Source organism: Rattus norvegicus, chromosome 5 (assembly GCF_021556685.1).
Source record: "Rattus norvegicus strain SHRSP/BbbUtx chromosome 5, alternate assembly SHRSP_T2T, whole genome shotgun sequence".
NCBI classification, from domain to species: domain Eukaryota; kingdom Metazoa; phylum Chordata; class Mammalia; order Rodentia; family Muridae; genus Rattus; species Rattus norvegicus.
Window position 1 is genome coordinate 118945528 of NC_141538.1, and position 15878 is coordinate 118961405.

At 42.6% G+C, this 15878-nt stretch overlaps 1 protein-coding gene across 2 annotated transcripts in view; it reads left to right on the plus strand.

The window, feature by feature from the left end:
* Nucleotides 1–15878, plus strand: part of Patj (PATJ, crumbs cell polarity complex component) — a 304077-nt gene that overhangs the window by 36025 nt on the left and 252174 nt on the right. For both annotated transcript variants that reach the window (XM_087660182.1, NM_080398.1), the window contains 5 exon segments: nt 1408–1499; nt 2991–3132; nt 8339–8479; nt 11889–11977; nt 13445–13501. In XM_087660182.1, the coding sequence (XP_087516308.1) occupies nt 1408–1499; nt 2991–3132; nt 8339–8479; nt 11889–11977; nt 13445–13501 (521 nt within the window).

Consider the following 15878-nt stretch of genomic DNA (forward strand, 5'->3'; position numbering starts at 1 on the left):
TTTACCCTGAAAAACCCTTGTGGGCTTGGGTATTTTGGGGAGGATGAGCAAGTGAGTTAAGAAATGAGACATTTGAAAGTCAGCAGGCTTTAAACCATGTACACAAATAACTTGTAGTCTGCTGTGTTTGTTGTTGAGTTTTTGATGGGGGTTGATGTGGAGTGGTGGCCTGCTCCTGTAATGTCACCGTAGCAACTGAGTGGATGGTCTCTTGAGCTCACAAGTGTGAGGCCATCCTGGGAAACACAGGGAACCTTCATCTCAGAAACTAAAACAAACAAACAAAAAAGTCTGTTCAGGGAGTGTAATTGAAGTATAAGAATATTTTACTGCTTAAAGATAACTGAAAATGCACGTTATAGTAGAGAAGCAAGCATCTGCCCTGGCATGGCAGTGACAGATTGAAGTTGACAGGAAAATTCAGGAAGAAGCATTAGAGCTGCTAATGAGAAGGGAGGGGTTAGATAGGGAAGACGTAATGAGAGACCGAGTCTCAGGAGAGCACTCCACGGGTACAGTGGCCGCCTGGGTCAGGCCGTGTATAAGGAATGATGTGGAGGTGATATTGAAAAGTATTTTCCTGTTATTGAACACCTGGGATGTCATTCAGGATATGTTGTGCGTTGTTATTCTGACAGTGGGAACTTAATAAAAATCACTAAGAGGTAGGCTTTTAGTCTCTCCATTTCCCTTGTAGTTCTTTCTCTTGGGAATGTACTTTTTATATGGTTATCATTTTTGTAGCTTCTTGTGATTAAATATTTAATTTTACAGTGTAAGCATTGTTAACGTTGCTGACCTCATTCTACTTTTAGAAATGGTTATTATATATGTCCAGGGGTGCGAGTGCCTGTGGACCTCCCATGTAGAGGTCGGGGGCCACTTTGTGGAGTTGGTTCTTCCCACCTTCATGTGTGCTCCTATCATTGAACTCAGATTGCCAGGCCACCTCCCTGCTCCAGTTCTAGCTTTTTGAAAGGCCACATGTGCTTTCTTTTTATCTGGATGACATGCATGAGCACTGAACTAAATATAGGTAAAAATACATGTGAATCTTGTCCTGAGGCTAGTGAAAAGTGATGCGCTCTCCACTGAGTCAGCAGTGTGAGCAGACATCGACCAGGGTTCATCTGGCCTGCAGAGTCCCAGCTTAGAGAGACAGGCATTCTTCGCGGTTTCATTACTGATTATTTTTCCAGAAGGGTAGTCATCAGTCAACTCACTTTTAATTCAGGTCACTTGTGATGGTGACAGTTTGAAACAACCCATCAATTTCCCTGCATGTGTTCAAAATAGTATTTATGAAGTCTCTAGTCAGCCTCTTTGGCTAATTAACCTCTTGATAGAATTTTGCAATCAGGTCCTAATTTTAGCTTTCTTCCCTTTTCTGTGTCTGTGTACCTTCAGGGGAAGCTTCAGGGATTTATGTGAAAAGTATAATCCCAGGCAGCGCTGCATACCACAATGGCCAAATTCAAGTGAACGATAAAATTGTGGCTGTAAGTAATGACTCGCTAGTGTACCTTTGACACAGGTTGGAGAAACGTTTGTCTTCTATCATACGCTAGAGAAGATGGGATGGCTTAGTCTAATTTTATAGGATTTGTTGTTTGTTTTAGTTTAGGCTTTTATATGTATTTTGAGACAGGGTCTCACTGTATAGCCTTGGCTGGTCTAGAACTCAGTATGTAGACCAGGCTGTGCTTGAGCTCAGAGACCCACCTGCCTCTGCCTCTCAAGGGCTGAGATGAAAGGTGTGCTCCACCTTCCTAGCTAGTAAGTTTTTAAAAATCAACTTATTATTGGTGCAGCGAAATCACATTGATTTAGGGTTTTCATGATTTTTTTTCTAGTCAAACAAGAAATAGTCCTCTAAACATATTTATAGAAAAAATTGTACATTTACTTAAATAAATGTATGCGTGGAAATGTATCTGAAAGATGTTTTATATCCCCTGGGAAACACTCTTTAAGAGTCTGGGCATTTACCCATTTTACATACAGTGAAGAATCTATTTACCAGTTCTTCTTGCTGCTTTTTCTATTTAGAATAATTTGAGTCTACCAAAAATTGAAATACTTTATGTATTTGAGAGTATAACCTTTTGCCAGCTAAAATAGTCTCCCCTTTTAGCAGTAAGTATCTCTGTGCTTTGCTCTCTGTCCATGTCAGACACATGTTCCACACTGACTTACACAGAACCGGACGATGATCAGAGTCCATCTAAGGAGTACTGGCTTTTGGCAATGTCCTTCGATGATTTGTGGGGTCTGGAGGCCAGGAGGAGCAGTGCATGCTTTGCGGAAAGTTAGGAGGAAGTTGAAAGCCATGGTCTGGCCTGCCTGGCTTCTTGCACATGGATTTTCAGAACACTAGAAGACTAGATGGGAAATGAGTGTGTTTCTGTGGAAAATATCACAGAATAATTCCACACAGGGATAACACTTGAATATTAGTAATTACTTTTTGTTATATTTTGTGAATAATGTGTAAGAATTAACCAGATTTTATAGATTTTTAAATTTTTTAAATTTTGACTATCATTATAAATTAAATCCCTTTGCCTCTGTCAGGCAGATACTTAAAGTGTGTGACTTAAGAATATAAGATTATAAGATCAAATTTATGTTTTAATAAACAATGTAAGTTTATCAGCCAAGCTAGTTTTTTGTTTTGTTTTGTTTTGTTTTTGTCTTATTCAAACTGCTTTCTGGTCTAATATGCAGTGTTTGGGGGAGTAAAATTAGTTACCCCATTTTATTCAGCACTGCCAGAATTAAAAGTTGGAGGTAACTGAGCGGCATGGTGGATCGATAGCTCAACTTCTAATCCAAGAGGCTGAGGCAGGAGAGCACTGTGAATCTGAGGCCAGCTCGTGCTATCTGTTGAGTTGACCTCTCTGCACTGCATAGTGAGATGTTCTTTAAAAATCCCAAACAAAAATGGTGGCACTTTACTTGCAACTCTGCTTTGTCTCTTGATCTTGTAGGTGGATGGTGTGAATATTCAGGGTTTTGCCAATCAGGACGTTGTTGAAGTTCTGCGGAACGCAGGGCAGGTGGTGCACCTGACCCTAGTTCGAAGGAAAACATCTTTATCTGCTTCTCCATTTGAACAACCTTCAAGCAGAGGTAATTAATGCCCCTGTCCCTCTCTTCTCCATGGAGTTGGGTTTGGATGAACAGCCAGGATTGGGAGATTGGTCTAGGAGTTTGAGTAGGAAACTGCACTTACCTTGTGTAATGCAGTAGTGGACAGATGAGCCAACCGTCTGCCTCGCAGAGGCCTTTCCCCGTCGGCTGCAGTACCCCAACCCAGATTGCTGGAGGCAAGCGCTGACTGAGTGAGCCCAGAGCTCTCTAAATGGAGAGAGAAAGCACTTTTGATCCAGGACCCTTCATTTGTCTTCTCCCTTGACATTTCTTAAGCTTCAGACCTCAGAGTCTCTTACCGACAAGCTTTCCTCTAGTTGTCTCTCGGTTTGCCTTGAAGTACGGTGAGAAAGTAAAACAAATTTTTATCAACAACACTTTTATTAAAAATAATGTTTGCTGTTAGTATGGTTATAAAATAGCAAATCTTTATTGCATAAAAGCACAGCTTTTTGGTTATCAGAGGACATCTTTTGGGGGACAGTTTTCTCTTTCCACCATATTGGTTCTGGAAATTGAACTAAGGCCATCAGCTTTGGCAGCAAGTGCCTTTACCAGCTGAGGCAGCTTGCGGGACAATATGTGGGTCCTTGAGGCACACAGTCACACTGCTGTGTTCTTAGCATTCTCTTTGCTTTCTCAGGAGCTCTGATTGCATCTTATAATTAAAAACAATTATTTTTATTTTCTTTGTATGAGTATTTTTGTTTGCATGTATGTCTGTGCATCACGTATGTGCCAGGTGCCTATGGAGGTCAGAAGAGGGAGGGCATCAGATGCCTTGGAACTGGAGTTACAGTCATGTGAGAAATGAAACCCAGGTCCTCTGGAAGAGCAGTCAGTGCTTTAAATTACTAAGCTACCTCTCCAGCCCTCTAATTTGGCACTAAAAAAGAAACTATTATTGACTCCGCTTTCACCAGGCATAGTGATGCACGTCTTTAATCTGAACACTCAGGAGACAGAGGTCAGCAAGTCTCTGTAAGTGTGAGTCCATCCTGGTCTACATAGCAAGTCATAACCATAGCCAGTCATGGTGAAGTAGTGAGGCATTATCTCAGAAGGCAAACAAACAGACTCAGGTTCCAAGGCATCAACGTGTTCTTCTCTGACCTCTGGGCACCAGGCAGCCACACAGCGCACATATGTGCATGCAGTCAAATCACTCATACACATTAAATCTCAAAAGAAAAAACATTGTACTAGTTGCTTTTCTCACTGCCATGACCAAATACACCAAGAAACAGTTTCAGAAAGGAAGGAAGGGGTCATTCTCAGTCATACCGCATGAAAACCAGAGTCCTTTTTTTTTCTTTTTCTTTTCTTTTCTTTCCTTTTCTTTTCTTTTTTTTTCCTTTTCTTTTCTTTTCTTTGGTTTTTGGTAAAGGGTTTTCTCTGTGGGCCAGGCTAGCCTGGAACACATGATGGAGATCTGCCTGCTTCTGCTTCCTGAGTGTTGGCATTAAAGGCATGGCGCCACCACCACTTGGCTAGAGATTCCTTTCTTTGTCATTCTAAACCCTATCAAGTTGACAGCATAGAGTAATCGTTACACTGTGCGTGGGCCCACATTTGGCACTAAGAGCACTCAGAGGCAGGTGGATCACTTATGAGTTCAAGGCCAGCATGGTCTGTATAGCAAGCTCTAGACCAGCAAGGGTTACATTGTGGGATCCTGTCTTAAAAAGGAAACCAAGCTAGCCATGGTGGCACACACCTTTAATCCCAACTCTCAGGAGGCAGAGGCAGGTGGATCTTTGTGGAGTTTGAGGCCAGCAAGGTCTACATAGTGAGTTCCAGGAGAGACAGGGTTATGCAGAGAGATCTTGTCATGGAACAACCAAACCAAACCAAAGAAAACCAACAAAAGATTAACTTCACAATTGTTGTGGGGTGTTCTCTGTGCTGTGTGTGTACATTGTTGACCAGCCTATCTGTAGGACTTCCCTGAGGTTTGTGACTGAAACTTCAAGTCGCTAACTTGAGTCTTTCTTCCTTGGTGGCTGTCATTTTACTGTTTCTTTGAGTTTGACTCTGCAGAAAACACAAAAGGTAGCATCATGAAGTATTTGTCCTTTTCTACTGAGCTAATTTTATATCACGTAGCATCCTCCACACTCATCCATGCCTAGCAACTGATTAGATTTCCTTTTAAAGGATCAATAACATTTATTGTTTGTGTATGTGCATTTCATTTATGTATTTATGCTAAGTGTTCACTGAAGCTGTGTCCCTGTCTTGGTTATTATAAATAAATAATGCTTCAATTAATGATAGACATTTCTTATCCTAGTGCTTGCTGCGTATGCATTTATTTATGGTGTCAGTTGATTAATGATCTAAAAAATACTCTGTGAGTGGTTTTAAAGTCTCATGTTACCGTCACTGGAGTTTAATTGGTTGTACGTTTGAGCTCTCTGTGTAAAAACATTTCAAGCATATAGAAAAAGGAACAGATCAGAGTGAACACCCACTCACCTTCACTTATGTCTGACAGTTGCCATCTTCCCATATTTCTTCTGAATCACTTTAGAGTGAGTGGTGTAGCAATCCCAAAGATAAGGATGTTTTCTTAAATAGTCATAATATTATAACCAAGAGAAGTGATAGTAATATTTAATATTGGATACTTTGGATGGCTGGAGTTTCTTGACTGCCAGCCTAGTTTAGGTTTCTTGAGAAATTTTATCTCAAAAGAGTAAGGTGAAGAGAGATGCAGGAGGACACTTGTAGTCCTCGTCTAGCCTCTGTGTGCGTGCACGCCAACACACAGATTGTATGTGCACGTTTTCAAATTTTCTTTTTTTTTTTTTACATTTATTTATTATGTATACATCATACAGCTTTCTGCCTGCATGTATTCCTGCAGGCCAGAAGAGGGCACCAGATCTGATTACAGATGGTTGTGAGCCACCATGTGGTTGCTGGGAATTGAACTCAGGACCTCTGTAAGAGCAGTCAGTGCTCTTAACCACTGAGCCATCTCTCCAGCCCATGTGCACGTTTTCAGACGGACAGACACACTCACACATATACATTTCCCAGGTGCTGTAAAATGTCGTTTGTATTTTCACTTTCTATTCCTTTGACTCCTCCTTGAAGTCCTTCCTAAGCCGTGTATTCCATGTGTGGTGATTCTGTGGCTCCTGAATGTAGAAGGCTTATCCCTGCTCTGTGCTTTTTCCTTCTGTTCTGGAGGGATTAATGTTTGATACTAAAATGCCACAACCTGAACTTGATTGTTTCCTTGCAGCCTTTTTAAAAAACTTTTTATTGGTCTTTGTGAATTTCAAATCATGTACCCCAATCTCACTCATTTCCCTGTCCCCTCATATCTGCCCTCCACCCTTGCAGCCTCTCCCCCAAAAGAGAAAACAAATCTTACTGTGGAAGCTGTAGTGTGTCACAGTGTGTCCCACAGTGTACCCTTTTGTTCATACTTCTTTGCTTGTAAATGTTCGTTGCAATGAGTCACTGGCCCAATGCCAGTGTCAACTCCCCTGTGTTGCCCTGGCAAGTTGCAGGGTCTGCTATCCTGAATTCTGTAGCTGGTGAGGGGCAGGGCCAGCTCTTCTGTTCTGATGACCTTGGGGCCAGCTCCCCTGCCTGCTGCAGGTGGTAAGAGAGGAGGGGCAAAAGGGTAGGGAAGGAGGTCATCTTTTCCTCATCCATGTCGCTGCACAAGAGATGGGTGGGAGGGCCATCTCTCCTACACTCGTACTATGCTCACCCACAACTCCTGCAGTTGCCAGCTCTACTGTGCTTTCTGGGCGATGGGAGGGGTCAGCTTTCCTGCTCTCACACCCCTCAGGGCCAGTTCTCCCATGATGTCCAGGTGGGGGATCAGCCAGTTTTTCACAGTCCTCAGTCATTAACATGGTCCTGGGTGAATGCCCAGACCAGGGATATCCACCTAGAAACAGACTCCTGCTGCTACAGGGCCATGGACCCAGACGTGGCCCTCAGTGGTGCCTCAGGGCAGAATGTCACCATGATCTTAGGTGGCATCACTGGCTACTCATACCAGGCTGTTCCTCACTACCCCTGATTTTCTAGTTCTGTCTCTCTTTATTGTGCCCACATCCTTCTGCTTCCCTTTCTCTTACATTTCTCTACCATTCACTTGCTCCTCCTAGTGGCACCCAGGGTCTCTTGGTATCTGGGACTGTCTCAGGAATGCTCTCAGGAGTGCCCTTTCTGCCTCTGCAGTGAGGCACTGGGCAGGGGTCATCTTGGGTGTGGTCTGCCTGCCCGAGCCTTCCTGGCACTGGACTGATGGTTGTCTTAGGCTAGCTCCCTGTCTGTCCTGGTAGTGCCCGACTGGAATTATCTGCCTGGACTCTGTGGCCCCAAGTGGGGTTGTTTTCTCTAAGGCTACACTTTGTACTTTTAATAAAAATTCTTTTACAAAGAGCTGGAGAGATGGCACAGTGATTAAAACTCTTGCTGCTCTTACAGAGGGTCCAGATTTGGTTTGCAGCACCCAAATGACAGTTCATGAACATTCATAACTGTAGTTCTAAGGGATTTGACACCCTCTTCCGTCTTCTGAAGTCAGAAGGCCCACACTTGATTATATACATACATGAAGGCAAAAACACTTGTACATACTAAAAATGATATATTAAAAATTTTAAGATTCTTTTCAAATGATGGGAATTATTTTTTAAACTGAAACCCTAAAATGTCGCGTGTGCAGCCTTTCTTCTGTTAAAGAGACACTTAGTGGTTGTGCTGACCTTCATTTGCTTCAGCTGAGGAAAAAGGGGGACCCCCATCTGCACCTAGGGGAGTCCTCCCACCCCCGTCTCTGAGGTTGCTTGAGTGGCTGTGCACACGGGCCCATTTGCTTATGTTGCGTAATACCTGTCCACAACAGCAAGAACGTACAGCCTCTGGTTGTTGCTTCCTTAGTTCTTTTCTTTTCTAAAGCTACAGTAAAAACATCTCTCCCTGTTTTGTCATCTTTAACCTTGTTTTTCACTTTCATTTTCTGTACTTCCTCATTCTTTGAATACTGTCGGGCTATTTTTGTGACTAAGTACCACACAGATCACTTGAGTATAAAGGAGTTACATGCAGCGAGGGCCTGAGAAGGGCAAGTGGGAGTGGAACAAGCTCTTTTGGTTGTGGCCCTACCCCACCCCCACAGGACTAATGATTTAAGCCACAACTCTTATTTCAGAAGCTGTTGCAGAACCACCTGAAGTGCCAGAACTAACTGGATCCCTGAAACCAGAAACTAATTCGAGAATGGAAGCAGAGGAAATCGGAGAAAGACTGGATAATCTGAGAAAGGACACCGTACAAGCCTTAGAAAAACCAGGTAGGCCCAAAGCCTTTCCTCTGGACGTCAGCAGTTTGCTACCCACTTCTCTCTGTAGTTAATATGGCGTGGCATCCGCAGAGACAGAGTCAGACCTAGGCAATAAAGGCACCATCACATCAAGAACTTCGTAAAGTTACAAATATTCTGATAACCGGGCAGCAACCAACGGCCCATATGAAAGGAGTTCAGATGTGATGGGAGCTCGTGCTGTAGAGACACCTTAGACTTTGGGACGGGCTGTCTTTCTAGGGATGCGGAGTGATTGTGTAGGGATGCAGATGTAAGCATTGTAGAGCGCTTGCCTGGCCTGTGTGAGGCCCTAGGTTCAATCCTTATTAACACCAACCTTAGGCTTAGCTGCTAGAACTAACGTCAACCTCACACCCCACCCCCCAAATTAAAATAAAATGGGGTATATTGAATGTAATCTTAACATAATATATTTAGATATTAAGATATTTAGTAGTAGAGCACCAAGTGTATTTTGCTTAACTGTGTTTCAAATGCATATTTATTAGTATGCAGTAACTATATAGCACTTTAGTTACTATATATTCTTAGATTACAGATTTAGATATGTCTATCCATCTATATCATCTGTCAGTCATCTGTTTATCTGTGTATGTGGTATGTGTTTCTCTTAACAAAAATTAATAACATGAATTTTTTCATATGTTGCATCAAATGACTAGGCTGTTTTATATCTAAATTTTTGAATTGTTTCCAACTTTGACCTTTGACACTGTACTTTGACACTTCACTTGTCTCGGGGATTTCCTTCTGCCATCAGAATTATAGCTTGGTTTCTTCTGCAGAGGTCTTCACCAAAGTTTTGCCGGCTAAGTGAAACTTCTTAAAATATTTATTTCATTCGTGTTCCAGAGAAGCTGGCTTTTGCCTTTTTTTATGTTAGGAAAAGTTGCTGGAAGGAAGGTATGAATGTCTCACTTAAGATAAAGGTTTAGGAGCTCCCCTGGCCCCTTTGCATCCACTAGAATGCAATTAACTATTTCTTTCTTAATTTAATTAAGGTCAGATAAATATCAAAGGATTAGTAGGTGAAAATCAAATAATCTCGAAATTAGAAATAGTCTCAGAATTATTTTATTTCATTACTCTTGTCATTGTTTTGTTTTTGCGAAAAGGCATTACTGTGTAGCTCAGGATAGCCCAGAACTCACAGCACTCCTGTCTCCACTTCCCTATGCTGTACCCATGCATTGCTTTCCTTCCCTATGCTGTACCCACACATTGCTTTCCTTCCCTATGCTGTACCCATGCATTGCTTTCCTTCCCTATGCTGTACCCACACATTGCTTTCCTTCCCTATGCTGTACCCACACATTGCTTTCCTTCCCCTATGCTGTACCCATGCATTGCTTTCCTTCCCCTATGCTGTACCCATGCATTGCTTTCCTTCCCCTATGCTGTACCCATGCATTGCTTTCCTTCCCCTATGCTGTACCCATGCATTGCTTTCCTTCCCCTATGCTGTACCCACGCATTGCTTTCCTTTCCTTTTCTACCTCCCACTCCAACCTCGCCCTCAGTGCCATCTCACAAGGTAACCCTGGTGGCCTGAAACTTGCTTTGCAGACCAGGCTGGCTTCAAACTCAAAGAGATCTCCCTGCTGCTGCTGACTTCTAAGTGCTGGCATTAGACACGCACACCGCCACGTGGACACAGAACTGTACTCATGGTTTTAAAATGAATTTCACTACGTCTTCCCATGCATGTGTAGAATTTCAGTTTGCAAGTATGCCCGCCTCACCTGGCTGTTTTGCAGTCCCTGTTTCACCTGCGTGATGAGCCTTCTGTGCCTGTTTTGTTTCGATTTTGTTTTTCTTGAGGTGCTGCAAGTACATAAGCCTCCTTCCTCTGGCCTTTGAGCTGTGCTTTAAAGCACCAAGGGGATTGGGGAAGGGCAGCGTTTCTCTCACTTCAGCGAACCCTCTGCCCTTCTGCCTCTGACCACTGTTTGTAGGCACAGAATTCTCTCAATACATTGTAGATTCTGTTCAAAGTATTAAGCAGACATGAACTACAGCTGGAAGAAACTGAACAGGTAAACTGTTGAAACTTTTGAAGATCTTGGTTAAGGGGCCAGAAAGATGGCGTGGTGGGCGTCCAAGGTTAATTCCCAGGACCCCTGGAAGGTGGGAGAAACCCAGCTCCACAGAAGTTGTCCTCTGATGTCCAGATGTGTGCTGCAGCTTGTAGGATATCACCGCGCCTTCCACGTCTCCCTTACCTCAAATTCTGAGAAATTAAAAACAAAAAAGGAAACTGCAGAGAACTCACACTTCTGTAAGGAAATGTTCACAGGAGCACATGCTCCTTAAATGATTTTAGTATTCGTTTTAATAGTATCTTTGATTAGCTGCCCCCAAACGCAATCCAGCATATCAGTTAACATAGTTATTTCCTGGATGTTCTTTTGTAAGTGGAGTAATTTAAGTTCTTTAGTGTGCATTAGTCTTAGTCTCTGATTCTGAAGTTAGCCTATTTAACTTAATGATTTGTAGTGTGTAATTAAGCATTCTGTGCAGCCAAAGTGAGTGGTTCTGCAGATAAAAGGGCCGGTAGCTTGGACTGTAGGCAGATGGTTATGTCACTTGTGATAAGTGTTCTCTGACATGGCCAATCTTACAGCAGGAATGAGAAACTTAAAACAACCTGGAACCTTTTTATCCTCTGCTGTTGGTGTGGATGTTGGTGCAGACGATAGCTTTAGTACTTAGACTTTTATCTGTCAGGTATCCTTCAGACTGCTCACTGCTCTGAGAGTCTGGGGGAAGACTGTATGGAGAAGAGGCTTGGCGCTTCAAATCTGTCTTAACCTTTAAAATGATCTCACCTGTACAACAATGGCACCATTAAGTCAGGAACACTATGAAGATACAAATATCCTGGTAATTAAGCAATGAAAGTCTGGTGTAAAACCAGAGCTCAGGCTTAGCTGGACAGCCTTTCTGTCCGTCCTGGCTGTGTTGTTTCACTGCGGCTTCTTGATTACAGTGATGGTTCCATACACACTTATAGTCCCCATGGAGAGGAAGAAGGGCACTACTCTGAAAAGATTAAATCAAATCTGTGCAAGACCTACAAATAAATCTAAGCCAGGCATATAGGATATCTACATAGAAACTATATATTCACATTTCACTTCCTCTTCCCTTTAAAGCATTCCTGAACAAAAGCCCCTTCACAATTTAACCACAGGTGGCTTTACATTTTCTATTAGTCTCGTAAGTCACTTTGATTTACATTACCAGGTAGATTTAAATGAATACATTTTCCTCTTTCCTCATTTCCCCTTTACCTCCCGAAGCTGGGCTGTTACTGAAGAATTTATTAGTTAAGTGTGCTTGGCTCACAGTAGCCTCAACATTCTTTTTCTTGTAGACGTATATCCAGAGGACATCCCAGGCTGTCCAGAAAATGAGCTGAAATCCAGATGGGAAAACCTACTGGGCCCAGATTATGAAGTAATGGTATGTTTTAAAAAATATTATAATAGGAAGATTCATTTGATGTCATGCTCCTAACACTGTAATTTAAAATATGAGTCAAAGAAGGCACGGGCTGCCTTTATTGTTTTCTTCCTGTCTTTCTTTCCAATTAGAGCAATCAATCAACTTTTAAAGCATTTTAAGCTATAAGAACAATTAAGGACTCTACACAAACTTCAGTTACAATTATCAGACACTCAGTTCATGTTGAAGCCATTTAAGTCAACAACAGGCAGAAGCACATTAGGAAGGTGAGAGCTTGCCTGTAAATTTATAACTTGAATCAGCTGCTTAAAATGGCTGGCATCTTTATGATTGCTTTTATGATCTGTTTGGTTTATCGTACACTGAAAGGGCTGTGGATATTAGTCCTATGTTTCACAAGGAATCTTACAGTTTTATGAGAAAAATGAAAGAATGATTATCAAATGTATTTAGGAGAACAGGAAGTAATTTAGGTGAGGCATGAGGTTACACCGCCAGCAGGCCGTTAGACTTCCTTTCACCTGTTATATTACATTTGGCCAATAAAGGATTGGTTACACTTCCCCACGTGAGACCACTTGAAAGCAGAAAACTGCGTTAGAAAAATCTCATCAGTGTTCATCAAACATGCCAATAAATATCTGTTGTCTTTAATATTTTCGTTTTTGGGACAAGGTCTTGGTCTATAGCTCTGACACATATTCTTATGCATATGAGCATGGGTTGTCATCCGTGCCAGACACTTTATTTCTGATTTTGAATGTCTGGCGCTGTCAGTAGAGAAGCTTTAGGTAATCGAGCCACATGGCCGTTCTCTTGCTCATTCTGGGCCTGTGCGTTAGTTCTGTGTCTGCAGGGTCTCCAGTTTCTAGAGCACTGTCACTTGGCTGCTCTCTAGACACTCATGTTCTCTCTACCTTCAGTGTATGTTCCGAGACTGCGTGGCTCGCCAATTATATCACGGGGTTTACTTTTACTTTTTTGATTCAGGGTCTCATGCAGCCTGAGCTAGCCTCAGACTTTCTGTGTAGCTAAGGACGATCTGGAATTTGTGATCCTCTCTCACCTGCCAGTGGTGGAATTACAGATAGGAGCTGTCCTGCCTCGATATGACAGCTCAAACTCAGGGCTTTCTGCATGCTAGCCAAGCTTGTCACTAACTGTCGTGTGTGTGTGTGTGTGTGTGTGTGTGTGTGTGTGTGTAAAAGTTTTATTCTCTGAATATCAGATTTGTGTACATCGCCTTCAGTTCAGCTTGTGAATGATGTGGGATGAAGGGATTAGTGTAGTGAACTCAGAAGCACAGATGTCTTGCTGTGCACTACTTATGGATTTCAGAAATACTGGGTAGAGATTTTCAGTCTAGTAATCAGTGTGCTGGTTTTGATGACAAATTTCAGAATATGAAGGAGCAAATGAAATTACACTCACACAAATGTGGAAATGGTTTTCTTACAATTCTAGGTAGCCACGTTGGACACGCAGATAGCAGATGATGAGGAGCTTCAGAAGTACTCCAAGGTAGGCACCTGGCTTAAGCACTGCTCCACTCTGCTGTGGTGAGCTTTCTTTACATTCTTGCTGAAGAAGCTGAGTGTCATGACCTAAAGTCTTAGTCATACACATGTTCCAGAAGTGACTGAGACTCCCAGAAATAAAAGATACAAATGGTTACATAAGGTAGGAGGAAAGTGGAATCTGTTTGCCATTCCCAGAAGCCAAAAGCCCAGGTTTGACTCCAGCATAGTAGCCACGAAGATGACAGGTGAGTGTGTCAGCTCCTTGGGTCTTGTATGGAGACTTTTGCAAAAGGTTTTCTATAGTCTGGAACAGAGAGGCTTTGAAAAACAATGTCTGGATGTTCAGGGACAGAAATCATGGGTCATCTTCTGAGTTTGCTGTTCATGACTTCACCTGTCTGAAGTAATCACTATGGCTGTCGAGAACATGCAGTTATGTAATGTGGGGAGATTCCGTCCTCTCCTTACAGATTAATTTGTAGCCTTTTATCTTAGACAATCAGAACCTCACTGATTAAAATAGAGAACCTTTTAAATGGCCTTCAGAATAAATAACAGAAAAGGAAGGATTGTTTTTCCCTGGAGTTTCAGAAACACTATTGAATTCCTACATAAACCCTAGCACAAAGCCCACCTTAGACTCTCCTTTCTCTCTGGGCTGGAGAATGGGGCCATTGGTTAAGAGCATGTGCTGCTGCCCCGAGAGGCCAAGTTGTATTCCCAGCAAGCAGGTTGGGTGTTTGTGACTTCAGCTCTAGAGGTCCTTCTGTGGCCTCCATGGGTACTCACACACAGTCACGCGCGCACGCGCACACACACACACACACACACACACACACACACACACAAGTCTTTAGAAGGAATGAGTTATCTGTCTTATTTAGATTTCTTAAGCTAAATGTCTGTTCAGATAGTTTCACTGTTTCTTTGCATATGTGGTATTTTGCCTCCACAGTTGTTTGCCTTATGTGCTGTTGTCTTAAATGGGTGACGTGTTTGTGTGTGTGTGTGTGTGTGTGTGTGTGTGTGTGTGTGTGTGTGTATGTGTGTGTACACGCGATCAGGCCTTATAGGTGCAGAGATCAGAGGACAACTTTCCAGATTTGGTTCTCTCCTGCCACCTTGTGGGAAGTGAGGATTGAGCTTTTGTCATGAGGCCTGTAAGGAAGCCCCTTTCTTTATATGATGAGCTGTCTTGCTGATCATTGTTTTATGGGGTTGGATTCTCAAGGCTGATAGTGGAGAATATTTCTTTCCTTCCTAACTCAGCTGCATTTTAGGTCAATTCCTCATGGAGGCTTGTGTGACTGACCACGCTTTCCTCAGATTCACAATGTAAAATTAACATTGCTCTTTACAGCCAGTTGTTAATTGTTTACAGTGTCATCTTTCTGACAGTAGTTGATTAATAAATCCATCTAAGGATGTTGGGAGATATTTCCTTCAGAGTGGGAGTCAAGCATGTGATACCCATCTGAATTCAGTAGTTTCTTTACTCTTCAGTTTTCCAATTACTTTAAAGCTCCTTTGTCATATGCTGTAGATCTTTAGAGCTCCTTTGGCTCTAAAGCCTCAGGCCAGACACGTTCATCACACAGCTTGCCTTTTGCTGTTCCCATGACCGAAAGCATAAGGTCAGTGTCCTGATGGTTTCTCCCAAGCAGAGGGGGACACAAAGCATCCTGTGTGTGTTTTGAGGAATCTGATTCTGCAGGCAGACACAATTATCATGCCCTCATTCCCTAGTTCCCTGCTACCGGCTAACCTCTTCCTTCTTCCCCACATAGCCTCTGTGCAGTAGAGTTGGGTCCAGCCAATGACATAGGAAGATGGAGAGACCTTGAGAACCACATTCTGAAATGCTGTCCATGCATTCAGCTAGCTGGTCATTCGTGAGATGCATGCACTCTGCCATGTGCTCTGGTGTATAATGGGCTCAGGCCAGATCAAACCAGAAAATGATCCTTACATTGTTTTATTAGTGGAAGAACAACAATAAGAACTAGTCTTTTACTAAAGATAGCACGACCTGAGACTATTAGGCAAGGCAAGTGTGTAGGGAAACCAGGAAAACAAATGGCTAGCCACTTTAGATAGGAAAGCCTTCTTAAAGGTGAGGACATTTAAGAGTCTTCACCCCTATACCTCTAAGTTGTCACTGTGATGAGTTCCTGCCATGTTGCCAAAGCTGGAGAGGAATTCTGTTTTTCCGCTCCTGCTTCCTATGTGACTCAGATTTCATGCGCACATGCTATGGGTTTAGAAGATGACATTTAGGACATGAAATAACCAGCCTAATTTTCCTTCCAACATAATATGAGCAGTAAGACTTGGAGGTGGTGGAGACGGCGTGTAAATAGATCTGACATGTGCCTTCA